Source organism: Dermacentor variabilis, chromosome 5, assembly GCF_050947875.1.
Source record: "Dermacentor variabilis isolate Ectoservices chromosome 5, ASM5094787v1, whole genome shotgun sequence".
Taxonomy (NCBI): Eukaryota; Metazoa; Arthropoda; class Arachnida; order Ixodida; family Ixodidae; genus Dermacentor; species Dermacentor variabilis.
The window spans coordinates 69,735,159-69,753,801 of record NC_134572.1 but is presented as its reverse complement, the minus strand read 5'-3'; the positions used below and the strand labels follow the sequence as shown (position 1 = coordinate 69,753,801).

General features: G+C 48.3%; 1 protein-coding gene and 1 long non-coding RNA gene across 5 annotated transcripts in view; one reads left to right on the top strand and one right to left on the bottom strand.

Annotated features, from left to right (window-relative positions):
- The window catches only part of LOC142582762 (uncharacterized), a 58,080-nt gene extending 44,508 nt beyond the window's left edge, over positions 1-13,572 (bottom strand). Inside the window, exon 1 of the long non-coding RNA XR_012828484.1 lies at positions 13,452-13,572. This is a non-coding gene — a long non-coding RNA (uncharacterized LOC142582762). The remainder of the gene's footprint in view (positions 1-13,451) is intronic.
- The window catches only part of LOC142582760 (uncharacterized), a 297,319-nt gene that overhangs the window by 127,967 nt on the left and 150,709 nt on the right, over positions 1-18,643 (top strand). For all 4 annotated transcript variants that reach the window (XM_075692783.1, XM_075692784.1, XM_075692782.1 and 1 more), the window contains one exon: positions 8,719-8,928. In XM_075692783.1, coding sequence (XP_075548898.1) covers positions 8,719-8,894 — 176 coding nt within the window. In that variant the 3' untranslated portion in view covers positions 8,895-8,928. The remainder of the gene's footprint in view (positions 1-8,718; positions 8,929-18,643) is intronic.

Genomic DNA, 18,643 nt, shown 5'->3' with positions numbered 1-18,643 from the left:
ACGCACCTTGTAGAGTGATGTGTAGACAAACATGGATGTATGACTACATACAAATATATGGATAACGTATGTGTGCATATATATATAGTCGGTGCCTTCTTGTGCACTTGTAGTGGACACTGATTAGGTCGGACTGCATCGGACGACAGGTGCTTCGGCGAATGCTACCTTTCCATCATCACTCGTCACCTTCCTCTACTCACCTCTGCTTTCCTCCTCCGCTTTACTCCGCTGTGGAGTAGCAAGTCAGGTATACACGCTTCGCCGGCCAACCTCTCAGTTTTTCCTCTCATTAATCATTCTATATCTCTTTATTTCTTTAGTCGTTGAAGTTGTCGAGTTGTCAATCTCTGTGTGAATCGGAAAGTTTGTATAGCTCTACGAACGTCTGTGGTGCCGGCCACGAGCAGCGTTCGTAGCGATGACGACCGCCGTGGAAACTCACTGGATGTATATGGCGTTCTGCTGCTGAGCACTAGGTCGCGGGTTCGATGCTAAGACGCCTCGGCCGCATTTCGATGGGGCTGAAATGCAAAAATGCTCGTGCGCTTAGACTCAGCTGCACGCGAAAGAAATACACCTTAGGAAAACCAATTCGGAGCCCACCAGCGCCGCATCTCTCGTAGAGTGTTGCTTTGGGACGTTTAACAACGCGAAGGGATTAATCGTATATAGCGGTGGGGGCTGTTCTTCGTGCATGGTGACAAATGAGAATAACACACCATAATCTTTCGGTCGCTTTTGTCTTTTCTTGAAGTTTGAAGACCTAGTCGTTCTTCGGTGGGACTCGGCCGTTTGGAGTCGTCAATTGGTCACAGTAGTAAAGCCGCCCATCCAATTCATCGACGTTACTTTGCGTAGATTCCGCGCGTCGAAGACGAAGCCAGCGCTGCAGTGTGCCAAATGAAACGACGCATTTTGCGAATGTGGCAGCTCGAAAACGTTATTACGCAAGGCCCTTCGGCAGTTTCTGCTCAGCAACCACGTGCCATCAGAAGAGCGAGAAAGGCTTTCAGTTTAGCGTGGCCAAGCTGTCTGTCGCACCGTTGTTCGTCGTTGGCGTATTGAGAAACGCTATGTAGGAAAGAAAAAAAAAAAGTGCGCGCTCTCGAACTAACGTGAACAGTGGTTATACAACGTCTGGCGCGTCTCCTATATCCGTTGGTTATTTTCTTCGAGGCTCGCTCTCAAGGCCTCGACGTGGTCAATTCGATAAACGCACACTTTTCTTTCTTTCCATCTTCTTTTTCTGTTCGGGCGTGAACTCAGCTTAGGCATACTACATCAACCTGGAAATCTCTCCTTTCGCATACCTCACGGCCACCGTAACGATGAGACTGCTACTTCTCTCGAGTGGAAGTTTAGGTGGTGTTGCCAGAACTGTGAACGCTGGGGAGAACGTTGTGGATTGTATATAGAAGCAGCAATTGTCCCGCCAAGGGCTTTGGTTCTGTCTGAGTGCGTGCGTGTGTGCGTGCGTGCGTGCGTGCGTGTGTGCGTGTGTGTGTGTGTGTGTGTGTGTGTGCGTGTGTGTGTGTGTGTGTGTGTGTGTGTGTGTGTGTGTGTGTGTGTGTGTGTGTGTGTGTGTGTGTGTGTGTGTGTGTGTGTGTGTGTGCGTGCGTGCGCGTGCGCGTGTGTGTGTGTGTGTGTGTGTGCGTGCGCGCGCGCGCGCTGACGGAGGGAATGGAGCCTATATATACGTATACTTGCCTTCCGAGAAGATAATTGAGCCCCTGGCGTCTTGATGACTCCTGCTGCGGCAAAGGCACCTCGCGACTGGTTCTGCGTGGCATCCAGACGCGCGTATGTCCCTTATGTGATAGCGATGTGCGTAGTGGAGGGAAAAAAATTACGCAACCAGCAGTGGTTGTGAACGTTGAGTCCTGTTTTCTCTTTTAACGCGTGCCTCTAAGAAGGAAGAAGAAGCGAATGCGAGGCGTTTCACGCCGACTATTATCTACCGTTCCCGCTGCGAAGCAAGTATAGGCCTGTGTATGGTTGTCAGTGTCAGACAGTGGCGCATCCTGGAAGCGGCGACGACTACTCCTCCAATAATAATAATAATAATAATAATAATAATAATAATAATAATAATAATAATAATAATAATAATAATAATAAGCTAATAAGACGTAGGTACGGTCAAGACACTGAAATTAAATGGAAGCATGAGGAAGGAAGGAAGGAAATCAACTTTATTCAGGTCCTGCAGACCACGAGAGCTGCGGGCTCTCATGGAGTGGGCGTCTCCCACGACGGAACCGGGAGGTTGAGTTTCCTGGCGGCGTCGTGGACCTGCTGGACGGCCCAGAGTTGGGGAGCGAGTTCTTCGCTCCGGATTGCCTCTTCAAACTTGCGCTTGTCCTGTTCGTAGTTTACGTGAGCTTGCGAGCACGGCCAGAGTAAATGATAAACGTTAAGGGATGTATTGCAATTGGTGCAATAAGACTTGTCGTAGAGCTCAGGCATGTAATGGTGTAATCTGTTTTGAGTGGGGTATGTGTCTGTTTGTAGCATTCTGAGTGTAACTGCTTGAGCTCGAGTGAGCGTGCGGTGTGGCGTGCTATATTGTCTGCGTTTTAGGTAGTAGTGTTTAGTGACTTCGTTGTATGTAGTGGGCGCGTCCTTATTCTCCGAGTGGTCGGGTGAAGCCGCGCGGTCTGTAAGCGCGCGCGCAGCCTCGTGTGCCGCCTCGTTAAGGTTGGGGACGTCGCCGAGCTTTGGTCCTAAGTGTGCCGGGAACCAGTATATGAAGTGTTTCTTAATCTCTTTCTTTGAAACAATTTTGAGAGCCTGTGCGCAGACCGTGCCCTTCTGGAAAGCTCTGATAGCGGCTATGGAGTCGCTGTAGATATGGGAAAGATTGTCGTCGGTGAGCGCAACAGCGATCGCAACCTGTTCGGCCTGTTCAGGCTTCCTTGCAATTACCGTGGCTGCATATCTTGTGGATCCGCGGCCGTCCACAACCGCCACTGCGAAAGCTTTGTTTCCCGTGTATGCCGCCGCGTCCACAAAAGCTGAGCGTTCACGGTTCGCCAAGGCTTGGTTAAGAAGGAATTGTCCTCTCGCTTGTCGTCTGCCCCTGTTGTTTTCGGGGTGTACGTTTCTGGGTATAGGGCGGACCGTGATCCTGGCGCGTATGTCCCGTGGGAGGTCCGCAAAGTCTTTTTCTATGTGTCCTTGTGCAAAGCCTAGCTTCTCTAGGATCGTGCGCCCCGGAGGCGTCGTCGAAAGCCTAGCAAGCTGGGCGCGCTGCTGGGCTTCGGCAATTTCTTCCAGGGTGTTGTGCATGCCCAGGTGCCCCAGCTTCTCGTTGCTGGTGCTGGTTGGAATGCCGAGGGCTTACTTGGTGACCTTTCTGATTTGGGCATTCAGTCTGTCTCTTTCGGATCGTGTCCAATTGAGCATTGCCGCAACGTATGCGAAGTGACAGGTGACGAACGCGTGTATGAGTTTGATGAGGTTATGTTCCTTGAGGCCCCTGTGTCTATTGGCAATTATTCTGATGAGTCCAATAGTGTTGTTGGTTTTGGTTATGAGCTTCTGAACCGTAGAGGCATTGACGTCTTTAGTCTCTACGATCATACCCAGGACTCTGATTTTGTCGACGCACGGTATGGCGTGTCCCGAAGTGGTTCGTACGATAATTTCTTGATTATAGTCGAAGTCTGACGAGTATGGCCTGCGGCCTTTCTGTGTGGGTCTGCGTACGAGCAGCTCCGACTTGGCAGGCGAGCATCTGAGTCCTGTGGGAATGAGAAATTCTTCTATGGCGTTCACTGCTTCTTGCAAGATGTCCTGCACCATGCCCGGGGTTCCTTTGGACACCCACATGGTGATGTCATCTGCGTATATGGTATGCTCGAGCCCATGGATCTGCCCTAGTTTCTCAGCAAGTCCCGCCATGGCAAGGTTGAAAGGCATAGGGGAGATGACCGAGCCTTGGGGGGTGCCCCTGCTCCCCAGCGAGAGTGTCTCCGTGGAGAGGTCGGCAAATCGGAGCGTAGCCGTCCTGTTATCCAAGAATGACTTGACGTACGAGTGGAACCTAGCTCCGAGGTTGAGTTCGGAAATGGTGTCCACAATGTATTGGTGAGAAAGGTTATCGAACGCTTTCTCTAGATCCAACCCAAGAATGGCCTTGGCGTTTCTAATGGGGTCATCAATGATTTGGTGCTTGATTAAAATCATGGTGTCTTGAGTTGATAGACCGGGTCTAAATCCGATGAGGGTGTGTGGTAACAGCCCCTTGGTTTCGAGGAATCTGGAGATTCTGTTTTGAATGGCGTGTTCCGCCGCCTTACCCACGCACGACGTCAGTGATATGGGTCTGAGGTTCTCGACGCCCGAGGGCTTGTTGGGCTTTGGAATGAGAACCGTGGTGGCGTTCTTCCATTCCGGTGGGACCCTGCCGGAAGCCCAGACCTGATTGATTTGATCCGCTAGGAACTGGACGGAGTCTTCGTCCAAATTACGAAGGGCCTTGTTACTAATACCGTCCGGACCTGGGGCCGATGTGCCATTCAAGTTTTGAAGGACGGTCCTGATTTCTTCCAGGGTGAAGGGTTCATCGAGGTCGGGGTTGTCCGCTCCCGTGTACGGGGAACCGGATGCCTCGGCCTCGTTTTCCTCGCTGCTCGAGAGTGGCATGTATCTTTCGGCAAGTCTTGCCATAAATTCCTGCTCGTTGGAGTTTTTGAGTTCACGTTTCGCTATCTTGTCAGCCGCCTTGGTCTGGGAGCGTCTGGTTTGACCTTTGTTAAGAAGGTGTTTGAGTAGGTTCCAAGTTTTTCCATATGTCACGCTGCCATCGGCCCTTGCACATACTTCGTCCCATTGTTGGTTGGAGAGAACTACACAGTGGTGCTCAATGTCCTTGTTCAGTAGTGCAATCTTTTTCCTAAGTCTTCTATTGAGTCGCTGGGTACGCCATCTCTGCAGTATGGATCTTTTCGCTTCCAGCATGTGAGCGAGCTTAGCGTCCATCCCGATTGTCTGGGCATCTGTTTCTATTTCCTTGGTCGCGTTGCGGGCGTCCTCCTTTAGTTCTTGCGTCCACTGTTCTAGTGTAGCGGGCTTGTCGGTACGTTCCTTTCTTATCTGTCTAAACGCATCCCAATCCGTGTATCTCCACTTTCGTAGTGGTTTCAAGGCGATTGCTATTGACGTTTCCACAATGTAATGGTCGCTGCCGAGGTCTTCGCCGGTATTATGCCAGGTGGCCCCCTCGGTGTTGAGAACGAACGTGAGGTCTGGGGTGGTGTCCCTCGAGACCGAGTTGCCCATCCTGGTAGGGTAGAGCGCGGACGTGATAAGGTTGAGGCCCATCTCTTCCGCATCGCTGGCCAGATTTCTGCCTTTGGCGCTGGTGATGCCGTAGCAGCTGAGACGAATGACGGAGTGTTAAGCTTGCGCATCGGTAGGATCATATATAGACGTTGTTTAAGCAAAGGGAGACGTGAATAAAACTCGTATTCTAACGTCTCATAAAGGCACGTGCTGAGATGTGTGCTGAGATGAACGGTTCTTCATATATCTCTTGTATTATTGTGTACATTTAGTTGCGCGATGCCGTTAATTATAGAGTGGTGGACAGAATCAGAGACAAGGGAAGCTAAGGAGATCCATTGTAAAATATAGGAGAGGCGCGCCCACCTGAGGTTGCTTCGAATGCTTAATTTTCGTGCTGCTTCTTTCAGCTTAGCCCATAACGCTGCATCTTGGTACACTGCGGGTCATGTTGTCCGATGTGCCCATGGTATACAGAAGACAGGCATAGAAGCACGCACATCCCGCCGCTTACAGCGCATCTTACGTTTGTCTAACGCCGGCCTATTGACCCTCTTCGCGGCGATTCCGCGGCCCTGCCATGTTTGATCACGTGGTGACGCGTCCATTGCTTACCCCAACTGCCTCGGTTGTTTCCGTGTTCTCAATGGATGTATATGACGCCGGTGCGGCTTAGCAAAGCTCTGTTTCGGGATATATCATAGACGGTGACTGGGCGGACAACACGAAGCTTAGGCGCAGCTTCAGAGAACATGCAGAAGAGCTTTCGGGGCTGCTAAACGCCGTGAGCAGCGTATTACACGGCGCTTGTAAAAAAAACCGGGCTAAAATATATGTATTCCAAGCCATATCCAAACTTTCCACTCATGGATTGCATAATTCAGGGTTACTGTCTCTTGATCCTCGTTCTTTATTTGGCAAATATTTTGAAGCAGCGGCTTGTTACGTTTCTGACTAAGTAATGTTCATCGGTGCGATCACTATACCTGATTATTTTCTGTCTAATCGCTCGCGGGTTTGCTCAGTTCCGATAGATTTGCTCTTGCTTGTATACATGACTTTGAAACGTAACTATATTATACATTGTATAATATCTTGTAGCAAAGATGTATTATCGCTAGTAACTCGCTTACTCTTCTGGACCGTCGCGGAACGTTCAGCTTCGACCATTCGTGCGCCATAGGTGTAGTCCGTCATTTATTGTGCGTATATAGTGCGCAGCATATATGCAAGTGTACGCCCATTGGCTTATTCTTGACACGTTGGCGACAGGATTGCCTCATAGCGTGCATCGATCATTGCATACATCGCCCTTGTCATCTGAAGTAGCATTATATGGGCCATGCGACCATCTCCAGCCCTCAACAGGAATCTTTCTTGTACACACATATATAGGTATTGACAAATATATATATATATATATATATATATATATATATATATATATATATATATATATATATAGCCCTTTTTTTGGCTATTAGTGGTTAGTTATGTCAAGGCCTTCGACATTTCTCGTTGCCGACTGTCGACACACATTGAATATCTCCAATTCGGACGCACACCAACTGAGATTTAAGCGTACATATATATATATATATATATATATATATATATATATATATATATATATATATATATATATATATATACATACACATACATACATACATACATGCGCACTCGTCGTGCGTCGTGCACGGATGGCTGATTCCTCGCGCGCATCATCGCCTCTCTTGCCTTCGGCGATGTCTTATTTACTTCCCGTGCAGACAGGCCAAGTGCGTGCGCGCGCACTCGGTCGGGCTTGTTCATCGCTCACACCTCGCCTGCCGCGCCTCAGGAAAGCTGCACGCACGGGGGGGGGTGAGGACTGCGAGAGATGATGACGGGTTTCGCAGACGGAAGAGAGGGCCGCGGCCGTGATTGCCGCCCCCCCCCCCCTTTTGGTTTGCCGTTTAAAGTAAACGTACACTTTACAAAAAAAAAAAAAAGCTACGAGAAAGAGGAAAGCCGTGTCTACGCCGCAGTACTCGTCCGCGTCTGCTACAACGTCGAGGAAGAGCCGACAGCCGTGCGAAATGCACCTACATAGCGCGCCGGGAAGTCATCCGGCTACGATTTGTTTCGTCCGTCAGGGGGCCCTGCCAGACAATGCCTGGCTACGGGCACGCGCGCGTAACACGGCGGCTGGCGTCCGAGCGCGCGCGTGACCGCTCTCGAACGTCATGTGCGGCAAGTGTCCGCGCGTTAAGCCTCCGAAGTGAAAACAGCGGTGGAAAGGAAACAAAATAACAATAATAAACAATAAGAGCGAGGGAAACGCAGTGTGGGCGCTCGCGGGTCTCTGTTGTGGCCAACGGAGCGTGGTTGATAATTAGATTCGAGCGCTCGGTGACGAAAAGGAAAACGCGCGCGAGCAAGGAGGTGTTGTTGAGGCGTTTTTTGAGGGGAGGCTGTTGGCGCGGTGGCCTCCTGCCGCCGGTGCGTGTGCGCACCCTGTCCGTTAGCGGCGGTTTTTCGTTTTTTTTTTCTTTTTGCGGAAGTGATCGCTCATAGTCGCGGCCGGATACGGTACCGGAACGCCGTGTCCCGCCTCTTGTCGGTACCCTCGCCGTTGCGTAGCTTCTGCGAGAACCCGCCAGAACTGACCACGCGGCGCTTCCCTGTATTCGCAAAAAGAAGGTAGAAAAAAAAAAAGAAATACAAAATAGAGAAACACCGTTCCCAGTTATTTTGTTTTCTTTCACATTACTTTCCTTTTCTATTTTACTCGTTTTTCATTTCGCTTCGTGCCTTTTCGCGTCATGTCCGTTTGTTCGGATGCATGCGAATCCTAGTCCGCGCCCCTGCGCATGCGCTGCAGCAGGCTTGGCGTGAACGCCGGCCGAACATCGGCGTGAACATGCTTGGCACGGCTGGTTCCGTCTCGCTCAGACCTCGTTGCCGGAGCGAATAATCCAACATATAATGTGTGACGCGCACTCAACTCCAGCGAAAATGTGCTCTCATATGTCGGCGACGAAGAAAGGCTTGCTTTGAGGCAATTTTATAATAACTACAAGTTTTCCGGACCGTGACAGCGCCTCACGTTGTTGTTGTTGTCGTTGATGTTGTTGTTGCCTCAAAGCATCACGTGGCTCCCACTAGATCGTCAGTGATTTTTCTCGTCCTTACCCTTCGATCGCATTGCCATATTCCCGAAACGTCTACTGCCGGCAGCCGTTAGTAACAGTTCTAATATTAACTCTGAGTTTTCTTCCAGTGCAAGCCGCATAAATGGCGTGCATAAATGTGTAGGTGCCATAGTGCCTACAGATTGTAGTATCAAAGTATACCCTACAGTGCGCTATACAGTGCTTCCCTGTGTGTTTGTGAGACCAATTCTTTGTTGTTCTTGTTTTTTGTTTTTTTTTCATCTCTCTGCAGGCATACGAGTCGATGCTGGATCGAAGCTAAGCAATATCGCGGGTGCCTGTGGATTACTTGTCGAAGAGCAGCTCGTGGAATTCCTGGAACGCGTGCTTTGCGTGGACTTGGAACTCAGATCTGCACGGCGGGGGTCGGCGCGGTGTGATCTTACCCACTGCGACAGCAGCCACTGAACGCGTATGCGTGAGCTTCAGGAGGGATTTCAAGGTGAGCGCGGACGCACTGTATAGAAGCGTGCTGTTTTTTGAACCGCTGATATCCACAAACGACGTTGCGACTTTGTTTACGTACCAGTGCATTCTGAGGTAGAGCGGCTCGACGAAAAATGACATACTGAAGATCAATAAGGAAGAAAGCAATGTATCGTCCTGTAGACGAGAAAACAGTAAATTGTAATTCTATAGGAGCGCTGTTCGTGCAGCAGGTCGACTTGATGATGATGATGATGATGATGATGATGATGATGATGATGATGATGATGATGATGATGATGATGATTGTGGTGGTGGTGTTCCGTGCAGGGGGTTCTGGGATGGGTGGTGGTAGTTATGATCATGGTGGAGGTGAAAATGATCTTTTTTTCACGCAGAAAAACAAGAAAATGAACTTCGCTCTCATACCAGAAGATAAGCTGGAAATATACCGCAATCTATATTTGTAACGTCGACAACCCGTTCTAATTATTCTCATCACCGTAGTCGTCTCCGTTGTTACGCAATGAATTCACCATATTTATCGATGTTTATCGAGAAACCGCATTATGTTTCTCTATAGTTATAATTAGGAACTTTTTATCCGGTATTCTTTGCACAGATGCAAAGGATTCGTCGACACCTTTGTATTCCTCCAATACATGCTGCATGTTTTGCAAGCAGCGGCAGCTCGCTTGAACCCATTATTTGCTTATAAGGTCATGGCGCAGAAAGTATTTCGGGTTCGCGTAAGGTCCTGAATTCGATGGCTGCCGCGACCGCGGTGCAGCATTTTCTTCGATATTATTTCTTATTTGATGGTCGGTAGCTATGTGTCGGGCGAGACATTGTGAAGTATAGTGGAGACTGTACACAAAGTCAATAAGGACTTTGGCAGATCCTCGCTCAAACCGTACTCGCATTTCAGCTGTTAACATTGAGTGGTCATTCGCACCACTGCGAATTCTAATCATGACATTACCTCCGAGATCGGACAGAGCGCAAGCAAAATTGTTGGTTATCTCAGAGGCTGCGGTTTAACCGAAATAGTTCTGAGGAAAACTTAAGCGCCCAGCTTCGGGCCGCGTCCTTACTAACTCCAAAGTGTGGTGCTATCTTGCGTGGCTTTAGCAATCGCCCACGGTTCTCCGCGAGTAGATGTATCTTTCACGACCGTTTGCGCCCTCGGGCTTTCTGGGTACGCTGTTCACGGGAGCGAATGACATCAACTTGTTTTTTGGCCTTTCAAGCATTCGCAAGCAATTCGAAGAATTAAATGAGCAGGGAGAGCCCGCCTCATTAAACCATCACACATACATAAATGTTGCCACTCCACGCCGAAGCAATTGCTACATGTGACATGACTTTAAAAAAAACACTCTTAAATATCCCTCCGAATGAAATTTCGCTAACCCAGCGTTGCGTCTTATTACCGATTCCCACAAGTCCCTCATTTGTCTTTCGTTAACGCACCGGTTGCCTCCGTGCACTAAAGAGAGGCCCATACAATCGCCTTCTTATTCGTCTTCATTTGCCTTCTCGCTCAGCGTGAGCTATACTTTCGTGCGTAATCTCTTCTCCACTTCCTGTGTGTCTCGTAGGTGATTTGTCCTGACGGCACATACGTTATTTACCGTGACACCAGAGCACAACGTCCTTCATGCCCCAATGTCATTATCATTGTCATCGCCACTGCGTAGGACCAGCACACTTATCCGAGGCAACGACGTTCGTATACGAGACCTTCCTGTAAACGTGCAATGGTTTAAGCTCGCTCACTTTTGTGCAACCGATCTGTTTTTTTTTTCCGCACTAACGGTCATTTCTTCACATGCACGAACGAGGGCGAACGCCATTCTTCTGCTGATCGGGCCATTGCTATGACACCTATCCTCCCTCCTGTCGACGCCCTGAATTCACGTTATAATAGTGAGTTGTAAATTTTGCTTTCTCCGGATGTGCCCTTGTCAGTCGCCTCTCTCAGTGAGCCTAAACGACGTCCACTTTAGCGGCTGGTAACAGCACGGTCTTTCCGGCACTTTGACGGCTATGCATGGATGCCTTTCGCCGAAGTACGCGCAATGGCAGCGTCACGCACGGAGAGAATCGAGCATGTGTCCGGAGGCGTCCGCCGCTTTTGTGATCGCGAATATCGATACACGATCACGATACACGTAGAAGAGTGTGTATGTAAAGGTCTGGTTCAAATTGGCTGTCTGCCGAACAAAGGAGGAGTTCGCAAGGGTTCCCTGGTACGATGCATATACATATGACAACGCGCATTGCATTTCGTGAACAGTATACTCCGTATATAGACACAAACAGTAAATATTCCCAAAATCGAAGATTGCAAACAACAACAAGCTTGTGCAACGTTTAGAATGTGGAATATGGAACGACTATCTCAGGATAAGGTGCTAAAATAAAAGTATACGAATATTTAAAAATGAAATCAGGTGCGCGTGGCATAAATTATGAGCACGGCAGTCGCTATTAGCGTAACGGCTCTGACATGATTGCACGGCTCAGCACATACCCTGTACCACTGCAAATCACAGGCAGCCTAAAGATGACCTAATGATTAAAGTATCTTAAGCAGCCAAAAAACACTAACATCAAGGACAACACAGGGGAAATTACTTGTGCTTAATAAATGAAATAATCAAACGATAAATGAATAAGTTTCATTTGTTAAGCACAAGTAATTTCCCCTATGTTGTCCGTGGTGTCAGTGTTTTTTGGCTTCTTATGATATGACTAATCAAAACAGGCCCCTCGGTTAACCCCCTTTCTTCTCTTTTAATTATTAAAGAAGGAATGCGGAAGGATGCTAAGTATCAATATGGGACAAATTAAATGCAGGTGGTTCAATATGGTGTAAACGTTCCTTCGGAATCTAATAAACATGCTCCCCCATGAATAATATTCCGGCATGTCATGCAAGTGATTGCACTATTCGATTGCACCTGGGATACTTCATTCTCGACGCATTCAAAATCTGATCACTATAGCTGCGAAATTTTGTAGGTACCGAATAGCTAATAATTCTGCAGTTTTCCTTTTTATATCTCGCCCGTACACTGTCCTGCTGTCAGTGATGTGATGAGCACCTACACCCATCACTTCTCATATATATATATATATATATATATATATATATATATATATATATATATATATATATATATATATATATATATATATTTACACACTAGAACATATGTAAACCGAGGGGCCCGATTTTTACTAATCGTATCATGAGCAGCCAACAAAGACACCATGGACAACATACGGAAAATTACTTGTACTTACTAATTGAATTAACGAAATTATAAATTATTTCCGACTAAAGTGGATGAAAGAACAACTTGCCGCAGGTGAGGAACGATCCCACGTCTTCGCATTACACGTGCGTTGCTCTAACCAGTTGAGCTACCGCGGTGCCGTTTCCCCATCTACTTTCTTGGGTATTTATATTTTACTACTAAAAATAACCTTGGGAGTTTTAGCCAGGGCCAGCACTCACAACCCTTGGCGGCGGATGTGGAACATCCTTGCTGCCGCAGGCGCCACGCGCACGTAACCGTATTGGGTGAAGGCGACTGGTCAATAAAAATCGGACCCCTGGCTTAACCCCCTTCCTTGTCGTTCATTACATAACGAGGGTCTTGAATCGGGCAACATTGATGCCTTCAGGTAGCATCTGTGGGTTTATTGAGCAGCAATATATATATATATATATATATATATATATATATATATATATAACGAATGTATTACAAAAGGACGACGTATTCCTAATGTGATCCCAAGCCCGGGCAGAGAAGAGTTATTGACGTTCATTTGTCAGTTCAATGCACTCCATCAAACCATCCGGTTCTGCCATACATATTCTGCTTTCTGAATTACCTTTCTGGATGTTAGTGCAAGTGTGCACAACAACAATCGTGTCACATTAGCTTACAGACAACCACCCGATAAGAAATAAATTCTTACATTTTCATAGTAGGCACTTAAAACATTGTAAAACAGCAATTCCGTATACCTGAGCTTTTGGTTTCGACCACATATGCAGTAAAAGAGAAGACTTTGCATCGAACTCTGAACAAGTCCGTAACGACTTCCTACGCCAGTGTTATCCTCCCTTTGTTATGAGCGGCGCGATTCAAGAAGCAGACAACCTTGATAGTCATGCGCCTATCAACAGGGGACCAGCTCCCCAAGATTCACGAACTAAACTTATGTTCAGATAATCAAGCATCAACTCCTAACATAAATCGTATTCCCCGGAAACATCGTACCATACTCTTATACAAATTTAGAGAATGCGCCAAATTGTTCCTGAAGCTCCGCGGGTGGTACACACCTTCAGGGACACACCAGGTGTTCCTGGACCTCGAACGTAGATACGCCTGTGCGAAAATCAACATGGCTGTTCATGCCAACAGTGTTCTAGGCAACCAATGCTAAGCGGGGGAAAAAATACTTTTTTTTTAAAACGAACAGAGATCTCCTTTGCATAGCTATAGATCTTCCCACCTTGTCCACCATCTATAGCAATGGAAACTTGGCGCAAGCGCTGCATGGCCTCGAACCAAACATGGTGTCAGATTTCTGATTCATCAGATCAGCCTGGCACGACGTCCTCAAGAAAAAAAAACGAAAGAAAAACGAAAGGAAAAGCTCTTTCATGTTTTCTTTCTCCAGTTTCAGTTGCTGTACAGTCATCCACACTTGCGTCTGCATGGAGGGCTCGAGCGCCTGAACACATAGCAAAAAAAAACAGCAGACTTCCGCGATTTTTTCTTTACTCGTGAACACGTTTACTGCGACAGAAGCGTTCATCCACAGGCAAAAACGCCATCCTACTTTTGCTTGCCTGCTTTTGGCTGGCCGCAAGCATTGTCTTTCAAACCGACCAGCAACGCGCAGATGTCGATTTCTTTGCATCGCGACGCGTTGATTCATCGCTCTATGTATACAGAGGTGTGGACGGCTGTGTACGTGCCTCCTTCGTGCTGGTCTGATATGCTGACGCTGATTTTTCGGGCCCTCTAAATGAACGCACTGAATAAGTCCGACTTCATAAGAAAATTTGACCTGTGGCTCTTTGCCAGCGCCCTCATGTCAACACGAAAGGCGGCGTGAATAATAATAAAGAAAGAAAACACACACATACGAATGTCGGGTAATTTTTTATAGGGAATGTTCTGTTGGTCACCATGCGGGCAAGCAAGCGAGAAATATGTGGCTGCAAAGTGATTTAACGTGTTCCACCACGCACTTGCCGCGCAAGTTTTTTTTTTTCTCGCCCATTTAAGCTAAATTTTAACAAATTCATTATTTATTGAACGAGAGCATCGCTGCTCATGTATTATCATATGTATGCATTGAGGCGACTTGGGAGTAATATGCCATATAGTATTTATTGGCCTTTTGTAGAACGAAATATTGATTTAAAATTCGTATTACCTTGCATAACCTAGAAAATTTGGTAAATAAGAAAACAAAACCTTGCAAAAGCCTTGCATCACAATGAGCCTTCGAGGAGGCCGCGTGCGTCACTGACTGACCACAGGGGCATCTCAAATTTAATGCTGCGATGGGACCAATGTCTGGACAGGTGTGGAGTCTATGTGGAAAAATAGTGTAAGGTACGTAGAATAGCACCTATATCTGTAAATACGTGTGTGCAGCCTATTTTGGCTAATAAAAAATTGCGGCAAAGAATTTCTAATTCGCCCTCGTATATTGAACGCCACCTCGCATAAAAATAACGACACGTCAACACCACGCTTCCTCGTTGAAAAAAAAAAAAAAGAGAGAAAATCGGCTTCCGCCGCACTCTCTCTGTAGCCACGTTTACATGATTGCCACAGTGAGGCGCACATCGCATCGCAATTATAGTGCATCGCGTTCATGTAAACAGCGGTGATGCGTATTGGAAGGCGAATCGCATTGGTGCGCCGGAAAGAGGGTATAGACAGTCACATCACGCGGCACATGTATGCGTCGACGTGTCGCATCGACGGAGCGAGGAAAAGTGAGACGGCGCAAGCAGGCGTGTTCTCTCCCCCAGTCACACGCGAAACGCAACTCGCCCGAACCAGTTTCCGACATGGCTCCCTTATTTTTTTTTTTTTTTCGTATGAAGGGGTACATGCGCCACGTGTGAGCCCTATTGCGTGTGGTGTTAGCGGGATGCGCGAAGAAATGTGATGCACGATTGCCACATTTACGTAAACGCGGCTTAATTCTGTCTCTTTCGGCCTCCTTGCCCCTTCCCTACAGTAACTGTGCGGGGCAGCCAACGAGAACTATACTTCAGGCCATAGCCTCCTTGCCTTTGGATACATGTTTTTAAGTACCTCCCTATCTGTACCTCCCTCCCTCCCTCCCTAACTCTATACACTGCTCACTTCGCGTTGACACCTACCTCGACGCACACTGGCAGAGCAAACCATTCTCATGCAGGTGCAAGTGATAGACCGCTGAAGACCTGCAGTGCCGAAGAACGCTTCGCCATCACTCGATGCGATTCGACCGTTATAGCGATCTGTTTGTTATTTGCAGCGACTCTCGCCACCCTCGAGTGGCTTCGACGCGGTAGGAGCTAGTTACTCGTACTCTAACGAGTTCTTGCCAGTAACGAGTGAGGTGAGCATTTCCCAACCGGATGGTTCTCCCAACTATTTTCTTATTTTCGAAAAAAAAAATTGCCCTCTCGATCTTTTGTTTACATATGACATACGCGTACCGCGTCGAGTGGTCGTGTGACCATCGTAAACAATCCCGATCGCTTCAAGAATTACATCAAAGAAATCATCCACCGCTTGTAAAAGGTCGCTGCTCATGTAATACTGCACTATATACGGGGATATTGCGGAAGAGGGGCGGTTTTTAACCAATACACGGTTTGACGACTTAAAAGCTACAGGCGCCTAATTATGTACTGTTTCTTTCTAACTTATTATAACAAACGCTAGACGCAGCGTAAATTAACTATGTAACTGTGCAATACGTGCAATTGAAAGCATCATTTAACGTTTCCGGTGCTGTTTTGTGAAAGAAATTCGTTCTGCCTGGCAGTGAAGTTGAAAAACGCCAATGATTCTGCTATACAGCGATTTCATGGTGTCACACGCATGCATCTTATAAATAAACGCCCCAGCCATTCTCCTTGGCCAGGATTGCAGTTTTATTTCATTAAATATTTAGGTATTGTTTTGAAATCGATGCATCATAAGCAAAACAAATGAGGTATTTGGCTGCAGTTCCAACCCTATAATCTAGCACGTCCTAGATTTCAGTGGCGCGCTGAAATGGTGTGTTCTCGTTTTCAAAATTGCAAGGGTTGCTGTTTTGACAGCAATATCTATGGTACGCCGAAGTATGATGCAGTGCCTATAGAGGTCCATTGCCTCTTGCATGCTGGTTCATTCCTTGTTGCACTATATATAGAAAGAAGGCGAAGCAAAACCCGTCTCCGGGCAGCTCACCGTTGTTTAACGAACTGCATCCTAATTGGAAGGAGCTCTAAGTTGTCTGCATGCTACTTCCGTGCATCTGAACAACAAGCAGTGGGGCCCACACGAAATGCAAATTGCATCCTGCAAGATGGTAGTAGCGTAATATGCACGAGATATACCAAAGGTGCGCAGCGCATGCAATTCTCTCTCTGCTTGCGTGCGTGTGCTTGCATGTGCATGTGTTGTGTGTGCGTGCACGCACGCGCACCCATGTGCCAGCCTGACTACGTGGCTCATCCTCGCCGGCCTCCGAAGCTAAGTCGATCCTCTCTCAAACACTCTCTCAAGCAGTCGTGTTAGACTGATGAACTGCATGTAAATACTGTAAATAAACCCATATTCCTCGTTCTCGATGAGAAGTAGTCCTTCCCTTAACGTCCTCAGCGTGGATAAGTTGGACGACGGCATGGGTCAGCTACCTTCGAATTCATTCCGGACTGCAATTTTGACAACGGGTCACGAGCGGTGGGATTGAGCCCCGAATCCTGACACCGCATGGTGTCCGAGGGAAGAAATAGTCCTCTCGCCGACGTCATCGTCGCCGTTCAGTTCGGCGCGGCCGAGAGATTTACCGCCGTCCTCGAGACGGGGCGCGCTTTCGCGGCCCGTGCGATCGGACAAACGAGCGTAACTCATCGCGCGGCGTCAGAGACAATGGCGTCGCCTCGAGAGACACACGCCGACGCCGAAGGCCGAACAACGCCGACAAACGCCCTCTCTGCCGCGTTCGCACGTGCTCCTGTGTATATGCGGCCTCCGGAGGCCGCTTATAGCGGTGGAGGCGGGGGGGGGGGGGGGGGGGCCTATTGGTCTTTGTATTTTGAGGCTCGGAAGAGGCAAGCGAAAGGCGGGAGGGGGGGAAGAGGGGGGTGCGCCTGTATACGAGCTATTATGCAGTCAGCGGCGGATATACTGTCGGCCCGCGCACGCCGCCACGCACTGATAGAATGGTCGGCCGATTCTATATCTGCGCTCGCGCCGTTGGGCCATCGCTGCTTGGCTGTCTGAGGACGGACGAGCGCGCGCGCCGCACGAATTTGAGTTAGTGTGACGGCGCTCTCTCTGGAAGAGGACGCGCCTGGACCGCCCGTGCACGCCGGAGCACTTGCCAAGAGGGCCGCGCGATGGAAATACGGCTCCGGTATTGTCTTCCTTCGGCCCCGCGGCAGGTCTCTCTTATTTTCTCTTCTTTTACTATTCTGTTTCCCCCGGGCGAGGTAATAAGGCCCAAGGAGTCGGAAAACACGAGCGTGTAAGCCGAAGTTATTGGCTGGAACAAGAACAGCCACACCATGCAGCGGGCTTGCAGGCACGGGTTTCGTGTATTCAGTGCGGCAGACTTATTTACGCGACGGCGGTCTTGTAGGTACGTATACTATGCGTTCCTCGCGCGTTTCCCTAACACGCGATCCCGTGTTGCGCCGGTAAGCTAAGGTGCGACGTAGCACGTTACGGTCGCCGACATTGTGGTTAGTATAGAACAAGGGCTATAGGAGGACTTGGTGAGAAAGTATCTATCAGGTGCTGTACACCTGCGTATTAAAGCGTTCGAACAAATTAAAGTGCGCTAAGGTGCAACAGCGAAGTGCACTCCAGTAGCTGTCTCGCTCGCACTTTCGATGTGAACCGGTCAGCACGCATTCGTGTGCATCAGCACAAGTTATGGTCGCTTAAAGAGCTGGAATACCGTATACGTGTTCGTCACCATTTCCTGCAGTTGTTCTGGGCGATGCGCCAACTCTATCTGCAGGGCACTACATGGGGTTCAGTGCGCAGTGTGGCACAGTGATGCGAGTTATGCGCAACCGAGGCTTATTCTGAGGATGGGGTTCTTAAATTTGTTAGCCGAACACATATCGCATCGCCTTGTGGCCTTCTTGGATGAGGCGGGTAATTTGGGCGTATATGGTGTCGAGAAATACTGGGCCGAAACGAGATTCCCAGTCAAAAAAAAATGCAACGCCTCATGCAACTATATAGATCCGTTAACAGCAAATATAACGCGCGTGCCCGTTCGGTTACGGTCAGTCTCTCTCACCCACTGATCCACTCTCTCATCCAGCCATCGGTCGTTTGGTTTAACTAGCATTCGCTCCAACTGACGTCAGTCGTTAGAGACCGTATGCATTAGCTCGTCAGCTTCTTTGGCTATCTGGCGATCCTTGTGCAAATTACCCTGCGGTAATCGCAAAGGTACATCGG